The sequence below is a fragment of the Anastrepha ludens genome, chromosome 2 (genome assembly GCF_028408465.1).
Source record: "Anastrepha ludens isolate Willacy chromosome 2, idAnaLude1.1, whole genome shotgun sequence".
Taxonomy (NCBI): domain Eukaryota; kingdom Metazoa; phylum Arthropoda; class Insecta; order Diptera; family Tephritidae; genus Anastrepha; species Anastrepha ludens.
The window spans coordinates 56,967,683-56,994,722 of NC_071498.1; the positions used below are offsets into that span (position 1 = coordinate 56,967,683).

Sequence of the window (27,040 nt, forward strand, 5' to 3'; positions counted from 1 at the left end):
CATTTGCACTCTTTTCAAATTGTTTACCACAACTTCAATTGTCAGCCGCGTATAACAACAAAGTTGCTATAAGCCACAACTAACATCTGCGTTGACAGCAGAACAGCTCGGGTAAAAAAGCAATAACCTTAGAGAATGCTGCAATATTTGCTTTGCTATCTATACGCACATTCTTGTAATTTTTTTACCTACACAATCCAATCTTCTGATTGCAACAGGGATACCGTCATCATTTTTACAATTAAGCGTTTAATTTTTTATCCCGAAACCGATTCGCTTTGGTTTAGGAAAATGGATTTAGTCGAGTGACGTTTTCTTGTGCAATAATAGACATAAATAATTTTTTATTTCATGCGCAAATGTGACGCGAACTCGATTTCTGCACTATGGCTGTAGTTCCTGATGCCAGGTATTTCGGACATAGCCGCTTTTCTGGCAGTCAGCTTGCACTTTTTTAGGTTTTTATTTTACTTTTTGCTGAAAATACTTCATAATTCAAATTCATTAGAAAATTTATGTTTTTTTAATTTAGTGGTTTATTTACAATTGTGCTTGCGCTTGAAGGGTTATGCGACACTCTTCCTCAGCAGTCAAGGTGAAATAAAATTTCGTAGAATTTGCAAAAGCCGAATGACGTTTGGCCAAGGCAGAGATCAAAAATTATGGTCCATAACCCTGCATGGATAAGCGATTTACAATTAGTAACTTATAGGTATAAAAGATGACCCTCGTGCGCTAACAATCGTGGCTGATTTTGTTCAACACTTTTAATAAATTTAATTTTTTAGTAGAAAGTGCTTTCCTTCATATGTTTTGGAAATGATAAATTCATGATATTTTCCTTAAAAAACCAAAAATCTCCATTAAAAGTCGTAATATTGCACTACTATATTTGCCTAAAGAGATAAATTTTTAGAAAAAAAAAAAAAATTTTAGAACAAAAATTTATTTCAAATTATTGAAAAAATGTCTGCCTTCTAGCACATTTTTTGTTTAATAACTAAATGTGAAATTATGAATGAAGGTGCTTGAAATCCATTTAAGAACTAGGCTTGGTTCATACAGATAACGGCGGTGCACTGCCCTTTTCGAAAAAATCAAAAGAAAAAACGGAACAATAAATAATATTTTTACATAAGTTTTTAGTCGTCGAGGAACTATTCAAGAAATATTTTTTTAAATTATGTGTGACAATTATTACATACCTGGGGTCAATAAATATATCGAAATAGGTTCAATAATCATCTATCCTTATTGTTTTAATAACTATTATCACTCCGTCTAGGCTAAATTTAATTGGACTTTATTGCTTGTTTGACTTAGGTATTCCTGATATTTGTGGTATGCGCCTTGATGTGTCGATGTTTTATTGCAAATAGAGGAATCGATAAGAGAGGGCGTTGCTACTAGCCACATTTTTTGTTTTTTTGTGTGTTGGTCACTCTTCATATGGACGTATGTGAATTTTCATTTCAATCTATCGATTTATTCTTTCTTTTTACGTGAGACAGTACTTTCTACAATGGAAAAAATCAAGTATCGGGCAGTGATTGAATTGTCATTTTTTTTTAGATTTAAAAGCAAAAGAAATTTACGAACGAATGTTGAAATTGTATAAAGACTTTTCGCCAACAATTAGTGACTGAAAGAGATTTCACTGAAGTATTGGTTTTCAGAAAGCTGTGGGCTCAATAAATGCTGCATTCGCTAACAATGGAACAAAAATACATCCGAATACAACTTCCTCCACATTTAGAGCGTTTTCAAAAGGTCAAGGTGGATTTTGCGCATCGATTCATCACTATGGATGAGACTTGGGTCTATCATCATGATCCTAAATCAAAACGTTAGGCTGAAGAGTGGTGTGAACTTAGTACTTCGGCTCTGAAACGAATTTAAATCTAGAAAACGGCCAAGAAGATGTTAGCATAAGTTTTTTTGGTATGCGAAAGGGCTTTTGTTTGTGGATTACTTGCGAACTGGAAAACAAAAATTCTGAGTAGTACTGTAACCGTTCAAACTAGCTGAAGAAAAAAATTCGTGAAAAAATATCCTGATAGCATAAGGAAAAATACTTTTCCTCAGGACAATGCACTGTGTACCAAAAGCATTTTGACAATTACTAAAACTCATGAATTAAAGCTTGAATTGTCGGTGCATCCGACGTATTCTCCAGATTTGGCGTCTATCGATTTCCATCTGTTTCTAGATCTAAAAAATGTCATACGTGAAAGGCGTTTTTCATAAAATGATGAGATCATAACAGCTGTGGAAGTGTATTTTCCAGCCCTTCCATATTCTCACTTCACGGATAGAATTAATAAATTGGAGCCTCTTTTGAACAAGTGTATTGATGTTCAGGGAGTCTTCATTGAATAATAACATGTATTTCAAGCCATAAAATTGTGTTTTTCTTGTCGAAGCGCAAAACTTATTGCACAACCTAGTACTGTAAATCAGAATTATTGCTAAATATTTCTATTCTTATAAGTCGGTATTTTGTTAGAGAAGCCACCATTGAGTTCAGTCTGCTGTTTTCTTATAAATTTTCCATCTACTTAGCCTCCATACCACCTTTCGCTTCCTAATTTTTCTTACCCACCAAGAATTTCTTGGTATGCATTCGAAGTGTATGTGTGGAAGAACTCTTACCCCATTTTTTAAGAAAATATGTACCTTAATACTCTCAAATAAAGCGATATGTCTGCTCATAACTCAAGTAAAATCTATACTGCAGTTGTCCAATAATTCAGACTGATTTCAATAATTGAAAGAATAGCTTAAATAGTTAAAAAAAATTTAAAAAAAGTTGAGCGCCCTATACAAGCGAACCAGCTTAGTTAGTGTCTCGTAGAGTTTTCAATAGAATGAAGTTTTTTTCGGAATTTTACAAGCACTCATCCAATATTCTACATTGCAATTAAGGCCTAGTGTTTGGCAACGGCCTTTTTTTTTGTTATTTGCGTAAAACTTCATAGCAAGGCAGTTGAATTATTTTCTAAAAATTAGTTAACATCTTACGTTAAGTCTCTTAAGAATAAATATTTCACAAATTTAGTCATTACTTGGCAACCCTTCTTTATTTCACATTAACAGCAGTTGCCACTATTATAAGTTGTATTGCAAGTTGCATGACTGCAGCACGTTGGCGACAAATTAAGATTTATGCCGCCTGCCTTACCACCGGCAATTGTGCCATTAGATATTAGTGCTGTGCGCGTGCCAATCGCCCGCCATCGTTCCCACAACCATAAATGCAACTTGATGGCATACGAATGCACCAGCTAACACATCCCACCCGCATAGGCGTAGGCACAGTGAGTGACTCGAGTGGCTCAATTCCAACTACTCGACAATTAATTTTTGTATGGCATTATTTTATTCGTTGCTTGTTCATATTGTTTTTTGGTTTTTATTTTTGTTTGTTCTTCGCTTCTTCTTCTAATTTTCTCTAATTCGTTTTCTGTTGTTTATTTTGTTTGTATTTATATTTTGTGGCAGCCTGCCTGCTGCAGAACTGCTTTAGTGATTTAGGTTCAAGTCGTATTAACATACACACACACAAGTGGTGGTTGCAACAAACTTGTGATGCATATATGTATGCGTGTGTTTGTGTTAAACTCTTGTACGGCTTCTCCTTATTGCAGCTCAACTCAATCAACCAGTCAACCAAACAACCAACCAAGTGGCAGCGACAGCTACAGCAGCAGCAGCAGCAGCAGGGGCAAGCCGATGAACTAACTGACTAACAACAAATACCACATAGGCACCCCAAAACCTAATAAGAACAAAATTGTAGCAACAATAACAACAATTAAGGTATGTTGTAGGGCATACACATACAAGAGTTGCAACCTTACCTAACAAAGCCTTGCAACAAATAGAAGTGTAAATACTTGTATGAGTAAAACCACCACCAACAACAACAAAAACAACAACAACAGCAACATTATTAACAACTTATAGTTGGACAACAACAACGGTAATAGCAACCACAGCAACAACGGTAATAACAACAACAATAACAACAGGAAGTAAAATAAAAACAGCAACAAAAATACAACCAACAAGAACAAAAATACAGCCAACAACAACAGCATATTTTGTTGCATACATTGCAAGCTAACAACAACAACACCAACAACACTATTTTCCATTGCTTGCTGCTGGCAACTGTTTGCTGCTTGCTGCCTACTGCCTACTGCAGTTTTACCAGCGTTACACTTCATTTCGCAATTCAGTTGAAAAAAGTCTTCTTCACGTCCGCACAATTTCCGCTTACTGAGTGGCAAACGGAATTCTCCGTTGATTTATTTATTTATTTATTCATTGCATTTATTTACTATTTGCGTGCTGACTAATGTTCGAGTATTTTTTCGGCTGATCTGCCGGTTTGCGCGCTTATTTTCCGCTTGCCCTTGCCGTTTTTCTTGTGGCACTGATGTGTGTGTGTGTGTGTTGCTTCTACTTTGATGCAACTAAAGCGGCAAATTGCATGCTGTAAGTGGTCAATAAAAAACAACAAAACAACAACAACAATTGTGTTTACTTTGCGCCTAAAGTGTTGATTTCAATACTTTCCGGCCAATTAAATTTTACGAGTAATAAACAAAGCGTGACTTCCATTGACTTAAAAAAAATTTTCTTACAAAAATAAAGTAAGACTTCGCAAGAGTGGCTTTTTCTCTGAGCAACTGAGCAAGAAATTTCTACGAAAATGAATTATTTGGATGCAATGTTGGCATGGTGAGAGATATTTAATTACAGTGGATAGCAGACTTGATTTTTTTTTTATAATGGGATATCTAAAGACCGGAGAATTTGAAACAATTCTGTTTTGACAATTAAGTGTATAATTTATTCTAAATCTTAAGTATAGAAAACTCTTCTGCATATAATTGATACTAATTATAATAACTGCCGAATCTCCTTTTAGGGACAAAATTATCAAAAATCAACGAAAATGTTTCACTACTACATTTTTAAAATTTTTAAAAATCTTTAGTAAAACGGAAAACTCGGATTATTAGGGTACTTTTTGTTTCATAAAAAAAAAAAATCATGTAAATTAAAGAGTAAATAAGTAAATAGTCAAAATTTTTCAATATGTGAGGCCTTTCTAAAATTTCGGGGGGTCTATAAATAATATACAATATATTCTGTAAACTAGCCAAATCTGACCGTAAGTACGGTTTTTAAAAATATCTTGACCGCAGCGGCATTTAGAGAATATATTTGTTCACAGTTATTTCTTCTCATACAATCAATATACAGAGGTTAATAGCACAGTGTAATTTTTCAATTTTTTTTTTTTTGTAAAAATGTAGATTATAATACAACAAACACCATATAACTCACAATATCACACTTTGTACAAAATTTTGAAAAGTTCAACAAATTTTCGTCAACATATTAAAATTTTGCAGTTCCTGAAATGTTAGTAAAATATAGTACAAATTTAGTAAAATATAGTGGAAATTTAGAGTGGCTAAAAAATTTTTATAGATTTTTCATTTTTTGTTTTGTTGACTGTGTTATGCGTTATGGGTGTTTGGCCGAGCTCCTCCTCCTATTTGTGGTGTGCGTCTTAATGTTGTTCCGCAAATGGAAGGACCTACAGTTTCAAGCCGACTCCGAACGGTAGATATTTTTATGAGGAGCTTTTTCATGGCAGAAATACACTCGGAGGTTTGCCATTGCTTGCCGAGGGGCGACCGCTATTGCAAAATGTTTTTCTTAATTTTTGGTGTTTGCCGAGCTTCTTCCTGTGAATTTAGGTTCGGTAATCACGCAGCAATCCATTCGGCTACGGCCGACGAGCATCCATTCAGGCTATAAAATTGCAAACCCCAAAGTTTTTCTTAACTAATATGCTAGAATTTTTGATGAAAATGTGTTTAACTTTTCTAAATTTCGTGCTAAGTATGTAACTTTGAGCTATCTGGTTTTGTTAAAAATTTTTGAAATGACACTCTGTCTTTATTGTGACCACCGCTGTATGTTGATTGCATGTATAAGGAGGTAGTATAATCCATATTTTTATAAAACAAAAAAAAACCCAAAAACCAAATTTTAATTTTTCAAAAATTCGTTGTGCTAATATTTTGACCCTCTGTATATTTTGAATATGAATAAGGTCGTCGGCAAATACCGTATTTAGAAATACCTCTACCTCAGCGACACCCAGTGGATCCAGAATGAACCTATAAAAACTCTCAGGCATACTTACAACAACTCACAAAAATTTCTCCGAAGTCGGCCGAGCGGTTTTGGAGCCCTTAGGCAACACGCATATGTATAACTGGCATCAAAAAATATCTTATCTGCACGCAACTCTGCGTGACTTATAATACTAACAATCCATTTCATAAAAAGATTACAGAAAAAATGCATTCGAAAATATTTAAAGCTAAAAATCTCGATTTACAAAATTTTGTTGAGAGAAATACTCGACAATTTTCTATCTGTAGCTGAAATAGGTATATAGATTATCAGTGAGTGATGCGTGAGCAAGTGATATATCGAGCATGAAATTCCTTTTTTTTGGACCGTTAGTTCTTAGATCACTACCAACTGCAAAACTGTAGCCTCACCGCATACACCCTGTATAGGATTTTCCTCATTGGCCTGCTGGGGGGCACTGAAGTTCAACTAAAGTATTTCGAAAAGTGTTCACAAAAATTTTCTCTTAACATAAAACTAACCAATATTTTGAATTTAAACCAAATCGGATCATAAATATGATTTTTGCATGCAGCGCCACCTAGCGGAGCAGCATGTAGCCTACAGCGAGAAAGTCTAGTTTTGGTCTGCTAGTTTTGCTTATATACTCGACAGAACCAGTTTCTCGAAATTTTTTTACCAACCTGTGAAGTGTCGACTCACTCAAACGATTATTTCCTCCAAAAATATCACGGATTTTGCGATATGTAGTTCTTAAAGATCTTTCAATAATTTTATCGCGTTGTATCGTGTGAAATTGCACATATCTGCCTCTAACTCTGCTTGAGAAATGTCAAAGATGACATACAGAACGTACCATCTCGGAATTATTCATTACTGGCATCGAAGTTCACTTTTGAAATACCCTTTATTTGTGCATAGTAAAATATACAGTCGACAAATTTCCCAAGCAATTCATTGCCTTTCAATCATTACAATGCTCGGCCACATATGTGTATGGCGTAACCCTTTGAAACCTACTGGGTAAAAAAAAAACGGATTAGCAGTCTTGCTCCACCCGTCATATAGCACAGACATTACCCCAACTTGTTTCGATCAATTCAGAATGTCTTCTCCGAAATATGATTCACTTCAATTGAAGGTATCAAAACTTGGGTCGATACGTTGATGATTTCATGCGATCCCTCAGAGCTGATCAAATTTTCTAGCTTCGAAAGGAAAATGCTTGTAATAAAATGTAGTGTTACAATTTACTAAAAAAACCTTCATAGTCGGGAAATAGTCTTTTAAAATATGTCACTGGATATGCAATGCAAGTGCAACGCCGCAAAGTAAATAACATATTTAAGTTGCTATCTGAGCAGTTTCCACTATTTTTGGCGCCTGAAGACGACCTGATACCCAGAGTTTTGGAAGAAAATTTATGTCATTGCGTGAGCAATGGAGAAAGCCAGAATGCATTCAGGGAGGTTTGACGGATATTTTCTTTATCGATGGGTCCAAGAATGAAATAGGGTCTGGAGCCGGATGGTACTTAAACGATAGTAATAAGTATCACTATGCTATGGGGGAAATGGCAACTGTTTACCAAACGGAAATTTTTGCCATCCTGAAAGTAGCCGAATGGATAATCGAGAGGAGATGGAGCGATAAACAGATTGGAGTTTTCAGTGGCAGTCAGACTGCACTAAAGGCCCTGGATAATGCGAAGCAAACCTCAAAGATTGTTCGAGAATGTTGGAAGAAGCTTAATTCTGTCGCAAAACAAAACAGGCTTGTACTTATATGGGTTCCAGGACGCTCCAGTGTTCAATGAAACGAAATTGCCGATGAATTGGATCAGCGGTTCCCCCTCAAGGGCCAGAGCCAATAATCGGAATCAGTTCCGCAGGAATCATGAATTGAATCAGCAATTATGTATGCAATCTACATAAAGAGCGATGGTCCGGTCTAGAACGCTGCAGAACTGCACAGTGTTTTGTCACAAGTCCGAATAGAAAACTGTCAAACTTTCTACTAAAACTTGGACGGAAAGACATTCGGTTGATGGTCGGTATTATTACAGAACACAGCCTATGGGGTCAGCATATGACCACCATTGGAGTCACTGATGACCCAGTATTTCTGTCGTGCTTGGAGGAGGCGGATAGCACTGAGCACTTTCTCTGTGAGTGTCCTGCCTTTGCTAGAGCACGGCTACGAGTTTTGGGTTCCGATGTCGTGAGAATGAGTAATATTCGTACTCTAAAACTGGAGAATATATACAGATTTGCCAAAGAATCTGGAAATTTCTCTCATTACTAACTATCTCCATCTCTGTCTCTATTCTTTCCTATCTCTTTCTCTGATACTTTTCTCCTTCCCTCCTTAACTGTCTACCCTCCTTCCAGAGCTCTAAATGCAATGGGCTTTTTAGTCTGAGTGTTTTAGGAGCCACCTAATCTCCTGGTGCTCCTTGGCTCGACCTATTCAAATTTCAATTTCAAAAAACATATTTGAACTCCACCACCCTAACTACCCTCGTACTCAACTTCCACTGCCCTATAACTACGCAAGTACTTTAATTCTGATTGTTTTAGCCAACCACAATTTTTCGAACAGTCCTATTTGCAACACACACATCCATATGCACATATGCACGCTAACTCATATTAAGTTTTGTAAAGCAAATATTAAAAAATGCTCAATTATTTTGTTTATTGAAATCACTTCAAAGCAAATTGCTACAACTCGATGAATAAACAAAAACCCAAATTTGATTTGTATTTGAGGTTTACAAAATGTTAGCCAATAAGCAAATATTCAGCATATCACCAAGCAAATTCCAAGTTTTATTTGCAAGCAAATTTGTACAACCAATTTTGTTTAATGAAAAAATTTATACTTTTTTTTGTTTGTTTTTATTTTTGTTTTTGTTTTTAACATACTTACATACGAGTAGCTTGTCAAAGGCAATTGATCAGCGAGTAATTTCAAGTGCATTCAATTGGACGCAATCATAAGAATCGAATATTAGCATGAATAATTAAAATCTAGCTGAAAAATATTTTATGCCTCGCAACACAGACACATAGGCAAAGTAAATTCCATAATTGAAAATTAAGCAAGAACTTGGGAAATCGCAAAGTTATCCTTTTGCTAACAAGCCTCAAAAACTTTTGCGAAATCATTGCACAATCCGATTAAGAACTTTTGCTGACGCTAATCACAAATGCCATTGCGTAAGCTTGCACACGCACACATACATAAGCAGCCCTGAACACAATCACAAGGCTGCATGGGAAACTTCGACTAATGATGTGATTTATTTTTAGTTCACAACTGGTGCTATTTCGGTAAATGTTAACAAATCTGGTAAGGACTAATTTTTCACACGCTGAAAGGACACTAAAAATGAGCTAAAAGCAATCCCTCATTATTTCCTTGAGTTCAAGCTGCATGCCGCTGAAAAGCCTTGGTTGGTTGAAATCTGGCAACATCATAATTGGCATGCCGATTTTCAATTACACTACATGCGTTGGCATCCCTGGAAGATCGAGTGCAATCGGCTCAAAAGTTCTGTTGGATAAGATAGAATTTTGTTTATATGAGACTACTTTCCGATGCATTCTTATACACTGAACACGACTCTAGGGTTCAAAAGTCCCGTCTGGTTCAAAGTTACGTCATGGCTTTGAGGAAATTGGTGTGAAAAACGTGTTTTGGATATTTTTACTCCTCCTTTCCTCAAAAACTGACATGGTAGAGCCTTAAACTTATACTCAAATTGAAGCTCAAATCTTACAATATAATAACCATATAAAAATAACCATTTAAAAAACAAAGTAAGCAACTTCGAATAAAATGACTATATCCTTTTATGGTCCAGCGACGACTATCGAATTGTAAATTATTTTGAGGTAAACTTATAAAAATTGTTGGCGGCCGCCGTAGCCGAATGGGTTGGTGCGAGATTACCATTCGGAATTCACAGAGAGAACGTTGATTCGAATCTCGGTGAAAGCAAAATGAATAAAAACATTTTTTTGATAGCGGTCGCCCCTCGGCAGGCAATGACAAAACTCCGAGTGTATTTCTGCCATGAAAAAGCTCCTCATAAAAAAATCTGCCGCTCGGAGTCGGCTTGAAACTGTAGGTCCCTCCATTTGTGGAACAACATCAAGACGCACACCACAAATAGGAGGAGGAGCTCGGCCAAACACCCAAAAAGGGTGTACACGCCAATTATATATATGCCTATATATATATAAGCTTATGAAACTGACTGCTCAGGAGTTTTTGCGATTTCTGATTTCAAATCCGATGTCAATTTTTCGAAATTCAATCAAATCGCGAATTCAATATGACGAACGCAGCATCAAAAAGTATAGCTAAGGTCGTCTAACTGAAGTCTCCAAGATTTTTGGAGTCGCTGATAACTTAATAAATAAAACTCTGATAAAGTTTGTGGGCTATTTTTTTCTTCGCGGGAAAACTAGTTCACTGGCTGAACAGATACTGTCAAATGGGTTGAATATTACTTAATACTTTCTTAAAGAATTCTTTTTTTGATGTCACTAAAATGCAGAAGTCACAACTATAAGCCATGAACTTTATTCTTCGGTCTGATTAAACTTTTCCCTTTGAAGATGAATTACCATTTGCGATTCCCAATATGTATAATGTGGCGCAGCAAATTTGTAATTTTTTTATTTGATCATGATTCGACTTCTGTTTTTTCATTTAAAACAAATTTTGAAAATTGCGTTTTAATGAGTATAGTAGAAAAATTTAGTAAAAATTTGTCAACACTGCTGTTTCTTGTTCAGGCTTAAATATCTCTAAGCAATTTTTGTTTGATGCCCATTTTGAAATAAATGTTTGAGACTTACATATCTTCATTTATGACGTCACTAGAATACATAAGTCATAGGACTATGACTTTTAGCCTCAAATTATATTATATTAATAGGCTTATATGCGCTATGAAGTTGAGTTACAGCTGGCAATTTGGCAAAATTTGTAATATGGCGTGGCGAATTTGTAATTTTTTTAAATTTGTTGAAGTTTTGAAAATTTTTTTTTTCTTATTTTTTTTTTATTTAACTTTTAGTTTTATTTAACTTTCTGAGTAAACTAAAAAAAAAATTATTAAAAAATTTGGCAACGCTGCTCAACTTTTTGTTTAGATTAGGATTTTCTTAATAACCATTCGTTTTATGTTCGTTTCAAAATAAAAATTGAGATAGGTGGCAGCTCTGTTAGTCTTTTGACGTCGTCATGTTCGTTCTTAGGTTCGATTAACCGGCATCTTTTTTCTCTGAAGTTGAGTTACAGTTTGGAATTTGTAAAAGCCGCGATGAGGCGTCACAAATTTAGAAGTGCTGTCCATTTGATGCGCTCATTATAGTGTTTTCTTCAACAATATTTTATTTCTATATTTGAACAAATATTAGGATAAGGAGGCAATCCGCTACTGTTAAAGATTTCTTAAATATATCGTTGAATATCAATATTTTTAACGAAAATAGTATTTTAATAATTAAAATTTAAAAAATGTATTAAAAGTGTGGCAACACTGGTAAATTTTTTTTCTAGATTTAATTATTCCTAAACACCTTTTGTTTAATGTTCATTTACAAAACGAAAAAAATGGGTGGCAACTCCATTATGTTTTTGAAGCCACTAAGGTGCAAAAGTGACAAGACAATGAAGCATGTGCTCAGGTTAGATTAACGGGCAAATTTTTAAGTGTTTAACAAACATTGCTCTCACTATAGAGTTATATTTAACTTTCTTTTCAAATTCTACTTCAATAAAATCATTTTTTTGTAGTCAAGTTTAAAAAATGTGGCAATACTATTAAACTTTTTTTCCAAACTTAAATGTTCCTAAAATAATTCGTTTGATATTCATTAAAAAACAATTACAGGTGGCAACCCTATTCCTTTTTTTGACTTCACTATAATGCAGAAGTTGAATTTAATAGAGATTTTCCAGCAGGGAATATTTTTTGCTCAAGTACGTGCGACGTTTAGTTGTTATCTGTGATTGAAGCAGAGATTTTGTTGGCAAATAACAAAAAATTCTCCATTGCACAGCTAGAATTTTCAAATTTATGTGCACACTTTCATATGTATTTATGTATGTGCGTACAAGTGTATGTATGCATGCAAATGAAAATATATGCGTTTGTGAAATGTTCGATGTGCATACAGAAGAGATGCCTGCAAGTATGCCACGATATGGAGAAATGTTTATCGCATAAAGCTCGCTCAGCTGAAGCAGGCAAGCGTGTGTGAGTACCAGCTAGCAATAGTAAACGAGAAATGGGTCAAAATCATGAGTTAAAGAAGACAAAGCAAATTCTTTATGCCACCTGCCAAAACCCCATTTGACACAGAAGCTGTTAGCCCACACGAAACTCAGCAAAGTTGCTAAAGGATTCATTTCCATTTTCATAAACATTTTTGTGATCTGAACTTTTTGCAATTATTTAAATTTTTTTTATTCATTCATTCATCGTATGCATTTTTATACTTCCGTGTCCATGAGCGCAAGTAAGTGTGAATGTACGCAAATTCTTGCCAGTAATGGTGGGTGAGTCTTTGAATTATTAATTCGTATGCAGACGGGTGCATAGGTTAAAACGCTCTAAATGCTTATCTATGGTAGTATTTTGCAAACACGCACGATAACCTGCATATGTGTGCATGCATGAATCTCGCGCATATCCATATCCGTTTCAGTGTGTCAGTGTGACACTTTCACCATTCAGTCGCCATATTTTCTACTCCGTGTGTTTTTCGCTCAACATCAGACATATTTGGAGCGCCATTTGAGGAGAGTTGCCAACAAAGAACCGTTTTTGTTTTTGAATATTTGAAGCAATGGAGGTGGTGAGCGTGACTGGGACTTTTTTTAAGTTTATCATTTTTCTTGACCCTTTTGAATTCTATACCACAAAATTTTTGGGCACAAGTCTTTGGCTTTGATTGCTATACTTGTAGGTCGATTTTGGTTCAAATCGAAGCACCACCAAGACAATGATATGTCCATTACACATCCGCACGCAACTTGATACTCTGCTGCTAGCCCTTCCACGTTCCACGTTCTCTGTTTTATGATTTTCATCATTCTCATACAAAATCAAGACCCTTTTTCCCCAATACGGCTTCAGCATTCAGCCTGGCATCCTTTTCTTCTTTTCCAAAATGAGTGAGCGTGTCTGTGCGCCTACAATCAGTTTTTACTGGAACCTCTTTGCAACTGAAGAACTCAGGAGTTATTGTTTGACTTTCTCCGAACTTAAATTAAGATAGGCAACTTCTGCTCGAAATTTGATGACTTTACTCTTCGTAGGTGCGCTGTAAAATTTATACACTGACTTATAGACGATTCTCCGCATTAAAGGGCACATTAAAAGGAAAGCATTGACCCCTCTGCGTCTTTTCACCTCTTACCTATTCCAAATAAGACTAATCGGAAATTCAGAGAGCAGTCACTAGTTGCTATTTGAGACCCTAAGACTCTACCCTAGGTAGTCAATGCCATCTGAGCGCTTGGTAAATATTTTTAGTCCTATATATATGTGCAAAATATAAAAAAATGGGTGCATGGCTCTAAAGAAGCCAATCAAGAATCTTAATTGAGAAAAAATTTTTTTTTTTTTAAATAAAATTTAAAGTTTCATATTTCAATTTTAGAAGACTTGACGGCAACGTCCAAAATATTTGGAGCACTTCACACAGAAGCGCTCATTTGTTTACCTAACTCTTGTTTATGAATTCTTGGCTTGTGGCCGATGCATCATTCGGACAATTTGGGCAAAACATATTATATTTTTATAAGCCTGGAATCCATTTTTTCACTCTCACTTCAATGTACTTGGCAACCATATTTTCGACACTAAAATGTCATTAAATTCAATTCACAAAATTTTACTGCAATTTTAAAAGCAAACTCTTGCCATAAAAAACCAGCCATGTGGCAGCTGATGCAATATCCGATGCATGCGACGACATACGTGCCTTTTACTCGTTTGAAAATCAAGTTTTCCGACACTCGCACTGAGCTTTTACTTTTTAACGTTGCTTAAGAAACAACAACAACGGCAAAATGTATATAAAAAAGCGATAGCGAAAATGCATGGCAGTCTTAATGAAAGGCGCATTACGATGCCGAATACCGGAGTTAAATGCGCTTTTGTGCAAGAATTTCACACATGGCAGCATTTTTTAATTTCCATTTCAATGTTGCCCATAACAAAATCCATTGCATACAAATAGGCGCATAAGCGAAAGTAAAAATATCTGCGCTCTTTTCCGCTGTGCAAAAGCAAAGTCGTTGATTTTCAAACGTGTGCGTGTGTGTATGTGTGTGCTTAAGTCAAGTACAAAGTAGCGCAAAAAAGTCGCGCGTACTAATTAAAATTTTTACCAAACAAAACAAAAACACTCGCGATACATTTGTGTGCTCATTGCGCTTTTTAATTCTTCATTCACATTTGTTTTTTTTCCTCTTCTTCCTTTTGATTACATATTTCTAGCAAGGGTGTATTATGCAAAGCAAAACATGTTTACCCTATTTTTTGTTTTGCGAGTTTTTTTCTTTTTGTTGACTCTCCTACCCGTCCATTTTCTCTATTTCACGTTACATCTTTCGCATATGGGGACGCTGCATTCGTCGCCAAATAAAATACACCGCCACGTCCACGCAACGCCGTCACATTTGTCGGATCGCCACCCAGCAGCATTTGCCTTCCTGTGCCCATCAAACACCTCCTATGCTTTATTATATCCTGCCATAGTTTCACATCACAACCCTGCGCCCGAAATGCTTGTTTCCCCTGTAGTGACTCAGCGAATATTTGAAATGCACGAAAGTGACTGCATTCATTGAAAAAGCAGCCTGGCTGCGCGCTGCCATAGTTCAAATAAAAATCCACATGTCCAAGCGGTTGATCGTAGCCATATGAGCCGACACTTGTGTGTACCACCTCAACATAATCGGCATCGGTGATTGCTATGCGTTCATCGAAATTCTCGTAGCGAAAGAACGGCAGCGCTGGATCGAGTGCATAGATCACTGGCAAACGGCCGGTTTGTATGTGTTTCCCAGCGATTCCGGCAATGTGTGCGCCCATGCTGAAGCCAATAATGTGCAGATCCTCATAGCGTATGCCCGCTTCGCGTTGTAGGAAATCGATGAATTTTGCTAGCACTTTACCGACTGGCTTGACACGGTAGCTGGCGGTAATATAGTCTGCAACAGCGCCTCGGCCCCAGTCGACGGTGAAGACGTTATAGTTGCCAGCGCCTAGCTGAAGATAAGCGGGCACAAGCGTCTGATAGACGCCTGCATTCGCGCCACCAAACCAACCGTGAATGAGAATACTGTTGAGGAGAAAAAGGAGAAATTTAAATACTGATAATATTTTAAAGTAAAGCGATAAAAAGGCAATAAACATAAAATAAAATATTAAATTTTAGCCTTAAGTCCGTAATATTTAAAACCCGAAGAATTTTGTGCAAGTAAGCAAGCAGTATTGAAACGCCACAGGTTAAATGTTGTTATTGTAGTAGCCTAGGATTTTGTCTACTGACTCTTGTCCTTTCTGCGGCCAATCCCAGGAGACACCAATACAGCTTCTACTGGAATGCAGCGCTATAGTACAGAGAAGGTTGAGAAATCATGGCCAACGGCAGCCAGAAGAAAGGCACATACGCTCAATCCAACCCAGCCTGAGTTCAATAAGCGAACTGGGTCTGGATGAGCTACTGTGATTAGTGGATGGCACAAAATACCATGAGGTAGAGAGCAAACGTCATAAAGAATCTATCTATCTATGTAATAGCATCCCTGCTTAGTGCGGTGATGCCATCAAACCCATCTTACAGTGGACCCTGAAGATGGGGTGGTTTGGCAGAGTGGCACTAAAGAGCGAGAGGTGTTAGATGGCTAGATTTAAGCGATCATGTGAAAAAGTGGTTCGCATATCCGACACATGTTGAGTATATTCTGGATGATTATGGTTAAGCTCCCAACCTGCTTCAGTATCCAGAATATTCAGGGTAATGTGGGGTATTCGAGGCGACTGAAGCTCTTCGTGCATTAAAGATGGTAGTGGGGCTCCGATAACGGCATTCGTGATACGAGTGGTCATGAAGATTGTTACAGACATTTTGTGCGAATTCTGTAAAGCATGTCTGTACTCCAACGAGCCTAATAGTTATCTGATATCCTTTCGTATCTCGTTGGTCTTTGTTATATGACTTAAATTTTTTATCGAACTATAAATAGAATTTCTTAGATCCACCTAACTGATACATACTTTACAAAATATTGTCTTCCCACTAAATTTAGACAGATCGAGTATACGGTATTTTTAGAATATGAACCGAAGCCAACCAGCTGCTATCTAACGATAATAGAGTCCAGTAATGTCTGGGTTCGAAACTTCTAAAGCATTCGCCCCTGCTATAAAAAAAACTCTTCAAAGAAGTGTGCAAAAACTTGATACCCAAACACTCAACAAATGGTTTTTTTTTTTGTAACTTCAAGATATATTTCGTTCCGTAAACGCAACCGAACAAAAAGGAGTGAGAAGTACTCAATGCGTTTTGAGGCGGTATTTTTATGCACGCATTCGAAAGGGCCGAAATTATCTTACGCCGGGGCTGCAAAAGTGATTAAAAAATCAAAAAAAATTGTTGTAATGTGCTGATGACTTTTTCGAGCGCGGTTTTAAGCTGGACTCTTCTTTGTGACTACGCCAAGCACAATCGGTTCTTGCTAAAAAGAAATAGATCTAAGTATCAACACCATCGAACGTCGACTGAAGGAGGGGAACATATCCTGCCGTCCCACATTGTCAAAACCGCTGCTCTCAGAAAAACACATTGAGAAACATCAAAACAAGAAAATGGCGTCACAATATTAGAATGGCCTTCCCAGTCCCTAGATGCCAACCCCATTGAAAATGTGTGGGGAGCTATGAAAACGCATCTTGCCGGAATGCCAGTCCATGATTTAAAGGAACTAGTGCATCTAGTCCTGTTTGTCGACGAGCTACGCAGAAAAGCTGGTTCAAGGCATGAAGAAGATACACGGCTTATTCAGTATTTGCGACTCGTACTTCATGAATAATTGTGGTTCCTTTTAGCTGACACGGACTGTATATACTGCGAGTTGGTTATGCCGTTTCAGTCACTAAACTCTCAATTCAACCGAATAGTCTGGTCTAGAACCTTGGAGAGTGAAGTATTATATTTTGCTCGTAGTTTTTGGATTTGGGGAGATTACATCGATTTATTTGACCTAGTTAGATTGACGTATCTATGCCATATGTGGATGACACCCGAACAATGACTGGTTTTCGGTTACTATAACATAAATTCTTGAAGAAATGCCATTACTGATGCCGATTTTTGGTTAAAGGTACTCTTGAGTTTGCTTTCAATCCCACACTCGATTATTAAACCCCGCGCACAACCAGGTATCCTGAATTGCTTCGCTTTCTTACATTAATTCGCTATCGAACAGATGTTCGGACGCTACGCAGATGATACTTGGGCGAAGTCCGGAAGTTGTGAGCTGCTTGGACCATATGCAGAAGTATCGTGCCGGCCACTCCCAAGTGAATGCCGACCAGGTACTTTCCTCACTTGTGTGAACTTCTACATATGGAACCATCATCCAATCAAGATGTTAGATCTGATTTTTCCAAACTGAATAAAGAAGCAAAGCAAATGGGTCTGGTAGGGAACGAGGACAAAGCGAAGTATCTCCTGTCATCAAACAAAGCGTATCGGCACTCACGTCGTTGTTGACAGTTGACAGTTGTAAAAGATTTAGTTTATCTAGGAACCAGCATTAAGAGCGATAATAAAGTCAGTTTTGAAATCCAACGTAGAATATCTCTTGCCAACAAATGGTACTTTGGACTAAGTAGGCAATTGAGTAGTAAAATCCTCTCTCGACGAACAAAACTAACACGTTGTGGTTTCTAGATTTTCGGGATCTTATTTTATCACTTCGGGATACCGTTATTGTTTCGAATTTATTTATTTATTTGTTTACAATTTCCTTAATCAGGACTACTGGCATATCATACGACTTCCTAGCAACTCTGACGTTTGCGAGCTGTTAGTTGAAGCCCTATGCAAATTATCCATCAGGCTAATCGCAGCGTGTGTCGGCCTTTTATGGTTGTGTATGGTAATCGGTTATTCACAGTCTAAACCGACGATTCTCCTCCAATAGAAACCCTGCTGTTTTACAAAAAAGGAGTTGCTAGCGCCTAAAACTCAACTGATGTGGTAAATAAAGCCTTTCTTGCCTCAAAGAAGAGGATTTAGTAATGAATATTTGATTAGATGCATCTGAAGAACAAATTATACTCAAATATTAACGAAATTTAACTCGATTAGTTTCGGCGACCCAGAATTAATATCTCTAGTCCCAAAGTATACATTTTTGTGAACTCAAGAACTCATTTAACAAACCTACTGAAATCGCATAGATCCATTAGGCCAAACATGATTAATAGGCATATGATTTTATCGTCTTCTTCAAACGACGAACAATAGAGAAAACGAAAATCACACGTTTATCGGCAACCTTTGAAGTGAAATAGCGCATTACGCCACCGATACACACTGCAAGTACAATAGAAGGTGGCCAAGTGAAGAGCTGGTCGAGCGAACATAAAACACAGTAAAACCAAAGTAAGCAACTAGTGCCCCTATGACACAAATTCCATTTTTAAAAACCGCCAGCATTCCAATCACGTTTGGCCCAAATCGAATTTTGAAAATGTGGCCCACAAGCACACACTCACTCCACACATACACAAACACGCACACTTTCTCACACCCAATTTAGCATTTCAGCTCGTTGCAACATCATTTCAGCAACAGCTCAGCACTGCCCGCCTGACACACATAATTCATTTCTGCTTAAAACCGTTTTGACGACCATCACTTACCGCGTTGGATTGAAAGGATTGAAACGTGATTGCCGCAAGGATTTGCCATTGTATAGCTGCACCTCCTCGACGATGATCGACGAGGCCGACGACGAGTGGTAGGGAGTGACGGTCGATGTGTCTGCCGTTGGCGCATTAGCACCAAACGCTGCCACAAAAGAATCGGGGGCCACGTTCAATGCACGCCCACTACCAGTAGTTACAGTTGATTGCAAAGCGTTGTTGTTGTTGTTATTGGTGTGCAACTGAAACACTGTATGCCGTTCGGCATTGAAAAATAAAGTATAATCCTGCAGATGCAGTTGATCGCTGCCAAAGAAGGCGACTAATTGTCCGAATGGATTAAGGAATCCGGAGAGGTAATACAGTTTCGTATTGACTGCCTGTTGTTGTGTAGCATTCGGTTTGGCGCTATTTAGCACTGCACCTCTTCCCTTGTTGCCAACGATAACGTTTCGGCCGATACTTGTTAGAGATGCTTTCTTTTTGTTTTGTGGCGCTGTTGCTATTATTCTTCTAATTGTGCTTGTTGTTGTTTTGGTGCGATTTCTGCTCGTTTCATTTATGCCATCAACTTTGTGCAAATCATTTTTGACCCGCATGGACAAGCCCGCATTCGCTTTTGTCACCATCGTTGCTTTCTCACTCAAAGTGTTTGTTTGTTTTTTGTTACTCGTTTTTGTTGTGGTTTTATGGAAGTTACTGTTATTGTTGTTGTTGTTACGCTGCTTTGTAAGGAATTCTTTGTATTTGTACATTGTATTGTTCTGTAAATATTCCTTTTCTTTTATTGCTTCTGTAACTTTTGCTCCTTCTTTTGTTGATTTTTGTTCCCCGACATCTCCTCTTTCGCTTTCTGCTCGTCGTCCTTCGCTATCATTGCCGTCGTTCTTATAATTACCTCTTTTGTCGTAAGTTTTGATATCATCCTGGTGACCACCATTGCTCACCAATTGCAAGTCAATGCCATTGAGGTCATTGTCGTTGTGTAGATGACCATTGTTGGTGAGATTCTGGTTGTAGGGCGACAAAACATTGCTCAACAGCTCGGCTGACTTGGAAGAATCTTCAGGTGACAGTTTTGCATAAATGTGGATCGCATTTGGTAGAACTGAAATATAATGAGAAATCGCGTATTATTAAAAGTTATCACTACTCGATGCTTGCAATTTTCGCCAAACTATATGGGGGGAATTTGAAAACAGCTTTGATTGGAAATCCTATTTTTCTTTATGGTGAGGCAAAAATCTAAACTCAAAATTTAAACTTAATTTAGATTATAACATTTGAAAATAAACTAGTTCAGAATAATTCATGCAAAATTCAGAAATGGCCAAATATTTTCCTTAAATTCGATCGTTTTGTTTTTTGGTTTGGTAGCGTATCGTCAAATAGTCATAACTTCTAAAGCCTTTAAGCTTTCTATCTTATTAGCTTACCAACTCCATACTCATACACCATTTGTACAACTCGGATCAAAAGATTTCTGAAACCAGATTTTCATGTTTTATTATATATTTAGGTATCTATTTGAAACCTTTTGTAACATTGAAAGTCGCGCAAAGCCTTAGAATATATGAAGGCAGACCTAAATATCTGAAAATCTCGCACAGCGAAGAAACACCCTGAAAACATCGAAATCGGGACATTCGCCTTGAGGTTGTTCAGCACTTGAGATACATATTTGGGTGTTCTAATTAAAAATTTGCAACAGCACTCACGATGCAATACAAGAGAGAATAATGGTAGAAAACAAAGTGTATTACGCCCCCACAAAATTGCTGAAGTTTAAATACTGCCAGGCAATAATACTGCCGGTGATGTCTTGCCTGCGGCTGCGAGTGCTGGACATCGAAAAACAAAGATGAAATAAGCTTAAGAGTTTTCGAAAGAAAAGTAGTACGAAGGGTATTTGAACCCGTACGCTGTAGCGACGGAAAATACATAATACGCTACCACGAATAGCCCGGCATGAATAGCTGAACTTATGCCGGGGAGAAGACGTCGTTAAACACATAAAATCCTGAAGGTTTCGATAGTTAGGGCACACTGTGCATTTGAAGGACAGCCGTCCTCAACTATCTGTTTCAGCAACAAATTCCCTTATGAGCCGGATACGAGCACGTCCAAGGTTAACCTGGCTTGACCAAGTCATAGCCGACCTAACAAATCTACGAGTTAGGAACTGGAGGTATATTACTATGAAATGTACAGAATGGAAGAGAGTTTTGGAGGAAGCTAAAGCTCACCCTAAGCTGTAATCGTTACTTGATGTCGATAATGATAGTAAGATTTTAGAACCTCTTGCAAAAACTTTTTGATTTTTGCCACATCATAACTTTTATGAAAAAAATTTCAAAATGTTTGACATCCACTTTGTTAGTTTGAGCATAAATTTAGTCCATATATACAATTTGGGCGAAGTCAAAGATCCATTCGTAGGAAATCATCACTTTTTGTTACACCTAACGCGGAATGTGTAATAGGTGACCAGATAAGAACGATAGAAATAGAAATTTAAATAAAACAACAACTGTGCTAGATACCAAATTGAATTTCGGCTTTGGTATTCTAATGTCCCGTATGTTAGCCTCGAGCTCAGCCTAAGCAAGTCAACCGCGTCGTTTAAACAAGAGCAAAAAATCTTGGAAGGTTAAGTCGCAGTATTTTTAGTCCGTATCGAAAATTTTGTCCATATCAAAAATTTTGCCGAAGTCAGAGACGTAACGCTATAGCAAAAAATCGTGGTTGGTTGAGTCATATGATCGCGGCAGCCAATTGATGAATGCTCGCCGTATGATGATGCAGTCGTCAAATTTCTTCTTTAAAACTTCGAAACGTTGCGTCACTCGGACGGTTCACGAAGCGATGAAATCTTACCAGCTTACTGATGATAGGATCGACCTCTCGACAAAATTCGCGTTCATTATGTACAACTTTCTATGTTGCTTAGTACTTTTCATGCCTTCATCAATGCATGATGAAAGGCAAACCTTACTGAACAGCTGGACAGTTGGTAGCTTTTACAGCTGATGAAACATAGCAATTCGAAAAACGTTCACTGCTCTCTATCTGGCCACATTAATAACATCTAAGTGGGTCTAAGAAAACTTCGAAAACCCATCCCTTCAAAACATATATGGTGGATATCTCGAAAAGAAAAGGAAAAAACTGTTGAACCACTTTAAATACCGTGAAAACCATTTGTTTTTATAAATTCTTAAGTAATTTATATCTGATTTTTAGCTGCAGATTTTCTTGATGTCTTTTACAATAACCAAATGTTAGGTTAAGTTAGCCATCCCCTAAGTAAGTTGCTTAAACTTAAACCAAATGTTGATTCCATGGATTTTGCTTTATGATTACAACATCCATCGAATATGGATCCTTTCTTTTCAGCTGGATAAGAAATTCCGCTAACGCTCTATTCGGCTTACTTATTTGCTAGGGAAATTTTGAGGCTACCATGACGCCCTGCTGCTCACATAAGTTCATGCTTATTGATCCTCCACGCGTCGGACTTTTGTCTCAACTGGCAATTTGTTTTTTTTTTTTTTGTTCTTGATGAGAGTAGTTGATTTGCCGTCCACCCGTCCTTTCATATGTGTACGCTAAGTCAAGCAAAAATTAATATACTTTATTTGAATGAAACTTAATACAAGTACTACTACTCTTTGTCCAGATTGGAAATACTTTTTCGAATAGGGTGTTTTTGACTGATCACGCGTGACTACTGTCAAACTAAATACATAACTGTTTTCAGTATTCATTGACATTTAATCATGGAAAGGCTTACGTCTCAACAATGTTTACAAATCGTCCAATTGTATTATGAAAATCGGTGTTCTGTGAAATGAACAGGCCAGGAATTTTGTTCAGCTATGAAACCCATTTTTGGCTTTAAAGAAGCGCGTTGCCACACTCACTTATAGGTAAATTTGTGTGTCTCGATAATGGCTCCATAAAATTTGCCACGCTTAGTAGACTTATTGCTCCAAACCGCATTGAAATCCGACCTAAATATTATTGAGATCAAATAAAAAGAACGTCCCTGTTTTTATATCGTAATACTAAATTTCCTTCTCTTCGTCTGATGTTAGAAGCTACAACTCTCATTGGTTCTGAGTTTGTTTGACTCCTCAAAAATTAACAACCTGCGCGGGTAGGTACCGAATTGAGCACTTCCTCACTTGCTATTTTTTATCTTATTGATATCAGTGAGTCATTCAACATGAGTTTTGCTTAGATGTAAGTATAAATATAACTGTACAAATTGACAAATTATCCGTTATTTTTATAAAAATATTTTCATCATAAGACAAATTTTATTAAGACAAATTGTATTTTTATTTATTTTATTTTATTTTTTTTAATTTCTGTGTTTTATTATTATTATTATTTTTAATTATTTTTCGCTTCACAACTTCAATAATTGATTGTCTCTGCAATATTGGTAGACAGCTGAATTTATGAAATAAATTACTCAGCGGGAAAAAAATTAATTTTCAAAATGAAAACACAAATACCACGCATACCCATTCTTTATTCTATTTTCTTTCTATTCTTTGTTCACTATTTTTGTACCACTTCGAACTTTATTCATTAAATTTTTTTTTTATTTATTTATTAATGCTTTAATTTGATTACTTCTCTTGAGTGGTCAATAGATTTCGATTCACTTAATTCATACGAAAATCACCTGTTAATTTGAAGAGAAATATTTGAATCCAATGCATTTCGTTCTAATACTGATTTAGTTAGTCCGTCTGTTTTTTTTTTCAATCACTAGCATATTTTTGTTCCTAAACAATAAGAAATGTGAACAAAACTAAGTAAAGTCACTTTGCACGTATTCTACTAGCCCACTTGCATTACATGCCGCAAAGAAACCGCGCGTACTAAAAGTAGTAAAAAGTACACACACAAAAACTACGAAGCAAATGCTTGCTTTTGTTAAGCGACCAACAAGCAAACTGATGGCCTAAGAGCTTAGTTGAGCGCTTTTCGGTTTTAGGCAGATTGATTTCGTTTACTCACCGTTTGACTACATAAATAATGACAATCATTCTTAAAAATGTGTTAAAAACTTTCTGTTGTGTATACATAAAATACTTTTTTTTCGGTTTTACCCGCATTTCGTTTACTTTACTCATTTTGCGAGTGTACTTAGACTTCAAGAGAAAAAATGCATGCTTACTTAGTTTTCTGGGTCGATTGGAAAGATACTGCCTACGTTTTTACGTAGATATAAAGTGTTATTAGAAAAAGAAAGATTAGAAGTTTGAGATATATGTATGTACATATACACTCGTGAACAACAAAATAGGTGTGCGACATTTTGACCAATTTTAACCAATTTTGGTAATTTTAGTTTTTTTATTTTATATATATAAATTTTTCATAAAATTGTAACTCATCATACAAAAAAACCACTTTTAAACTTTGCCATACTTTGCGAGCCATTTTCGTGCATTATAAAAAAATTGTCGAAAGTATTTTGTATGGAAGAAAATGCGTAGCACTATCCGCAAAATCGGCAAAAATCAGCAATTTTTGTAGCCATTTTTAACTTGCTCTTTATTACCCCAAAATTGAATGGGCTAAAAAATTGCATACCAAAATTTATTCTAAAAGTTCTGATAAAAAAGTTTTTAATTGTGGTGAAAAGTCGCAGGATTTTCATATATTAATTTTTACACAAAGTTTAAGAAAATGATTTGTATTCTTTTTTTTTTTTGTGTATGAAGAGTTAAACTTTTATAAAAAATTAATGTATTAGGTGCGCAACTAAGTTTTCGCTGTTTTTCAATAGATGCTTAAACATATAGTAAACAAACTGCTTCGACACATTAGTGGTTTTGTTTTGGAATCATATACTTTTAGTTTTGTGGAAATGTCTGACTTTGTGCCGAGTAATCGTCATTTGCGGGAAGTGTTGATTTTCCTTTTTCATTCGAAAAAAACGGCAGCTGAAGCGCATCGAGAGCTACAAAAAGTTTATGGAGTTGCTGCTTTAAATGAAACAACAACAAGCGGAGAGGCATGAAAAAGTGATTGTACAGCATGACAATGCTTGGCCTCACGTTTCCAAATCCGTTAAAACCTACCTGGAAGCACTGACTTATTTTATTGCCCATAAGTGTATGTAGGCACACAAATAAATAAACACTATTAGAAGAGAAAAAATATTGTAGTTCATTAGAGAATACCGGCAGATAGCGGAATGCATCAAATACTCGGTTGAAATAATGAGAAATCATAAAAAATAAAAAAAAAAAAAACAGAAAAAAAAATAAATAAAAAGAGCCAGTATATTTCACTACTGCGACTGCTATAGTGTGCATAGTGTGTTTGTTTTTGGCGCACTTGTATAAGGCCCTGCGCTCAATACACGTCAAAGAATTTCTTCTAATAGTAAATTATGCCTCAATAGAGACTATCAAACCTGCGAACGTATTTTCGACGTGAAAAAGCATTTCATTAAAAAATGATCTGGCGTTGAATAGCAGGCACTCAGTTTCTGGGTTAACAATAATGGAGAAGTTTGGCTCAAGCATCCTTCGAAGATGCATGTATCCTACTGGCACAAAAAATCATTTTTTTTTATGCTGCCTCTTAATTTTTTGCTATGAATAAAAAACTATATTGTATTTTTTATTTATTTTTTTTTTTATTTAGTATTCACTCGCGCTGGCAATGCATTGAAAATTTCAATTGAATTAGTTACTTACTTAGGTGGCCATAACAACCCGTTACCGAGTTACGGCCGACCTCAATTATCATGGAAAAAAATGTACTTTTCCGTAAATTGGGTGTAAATTGCTTATAGATGGATAATATTTCATCTGTTTATTTTAATTTTCCTTTACAAATGTGCAGAAGTTTTAAGAAAAAATATTATTATTTTAAAATATTTTAAATAAATAAAAAATTAATTAAAGAAACATACTATATACTCCTTGCTTTTCATTTTCAAAAATGTAAAAAAAACAAAAATTTATCAAAACTTTTAGACATAATTTCTTTTTTTTTGTAAAATAATTTTTGTAAGTAATTTTTTTCTTATTACATTTTTTTTAATTTTAGAATTTATAAATTAGTACTCTCTGCTTTACTAAAACAAAAGAGTTATTTTTAAAAATACCCAGAAACTCCCAAAATTAAAAAAAGTTTTTTTTTTTAAATAAATATATTCAACTCGTTTTTTTTCAGAAATGTAAAAAAAGATATTTGTTCCCACAAATTTAGAAATTTTTTTTTTATTATTTTTTGTTTTGTAAATACATACATATTTTTTTTAAGCGTAAGATTTTTTTTATTTTACAATTTTAAAATTGGTACTCTACGCTTTATTAAAGCAAAACAATTATTTTTTATAGATACCCTGAAACCCCCAAAAAATTTAAACAAAAATTTTAACTTAAAAAAAATATATTATTTAAAAACCATTTTAAATTTAAAATAAAATAAAAATTTATTTAAAAAAACATATTCACCACGTTTTTTTTCAGAAATGTAAAAAAATATACATTTGTGGAAAAGTTTTAAACAAACAAAATTTACTATTTTACAAAAAGAAAATTTTCTTAACAGAATTTTTTTCTTAGAAGTAAAAAAGTAGTACGAGATAATAATGTTTAATCTCTTATTTTGATTTTCCTTGAAAAATGTGCCGGTATTAGCGATTGATCAAAAAATTTTATTGTTTTTATAGAGATCCCGAAACCCTCGTTTTTTTCTTATTTTCCAAAAATGTATAATAAAAAAAATATTCTTTCAAAAAAAATTTAAACAAACAAATATTATTTTCTAAAAAAAAAACATTTAAAGTGTATTTTTTTCTCTTTCTTAAAACGTAAGAGAAAAATTTGTTTAAATGTTGGAATGAAC

General features: G+C 35.7%; 1 protein-coding gene across 1 annotated transcript; it reads right to left on the minus strand.

Annotated features, from left to right (window-relative positions):
• Positions 1-14,667: 14,667 nt before the first annotated feature.
• LOC128857702 (uncharacterized) lies at positions 14,668-24,104 on the minus strand. Its single transcript, XM_054093448.1, has 3 exons — positions 23,850-24,104; positions 19,151-20,261; positions 14,668-15,557 (listed from the first exon to the last, which is right to left on the minus strand). The coding sequence occupies exons 1-3, from the start codon at positions 23,884-23,886 to the stop codon at positions 14,810-14,812; spliced, it is 1,896 nt and encodes a 631-aa protein (XP_053949423.1). The 5' UTR covers positions 23,887-24,104; the 3' UTR covers positions 14,668-14,809.
• Between the last annotated feature and the right edge of the window lie 2,936 nt (positions 24,105-27,040).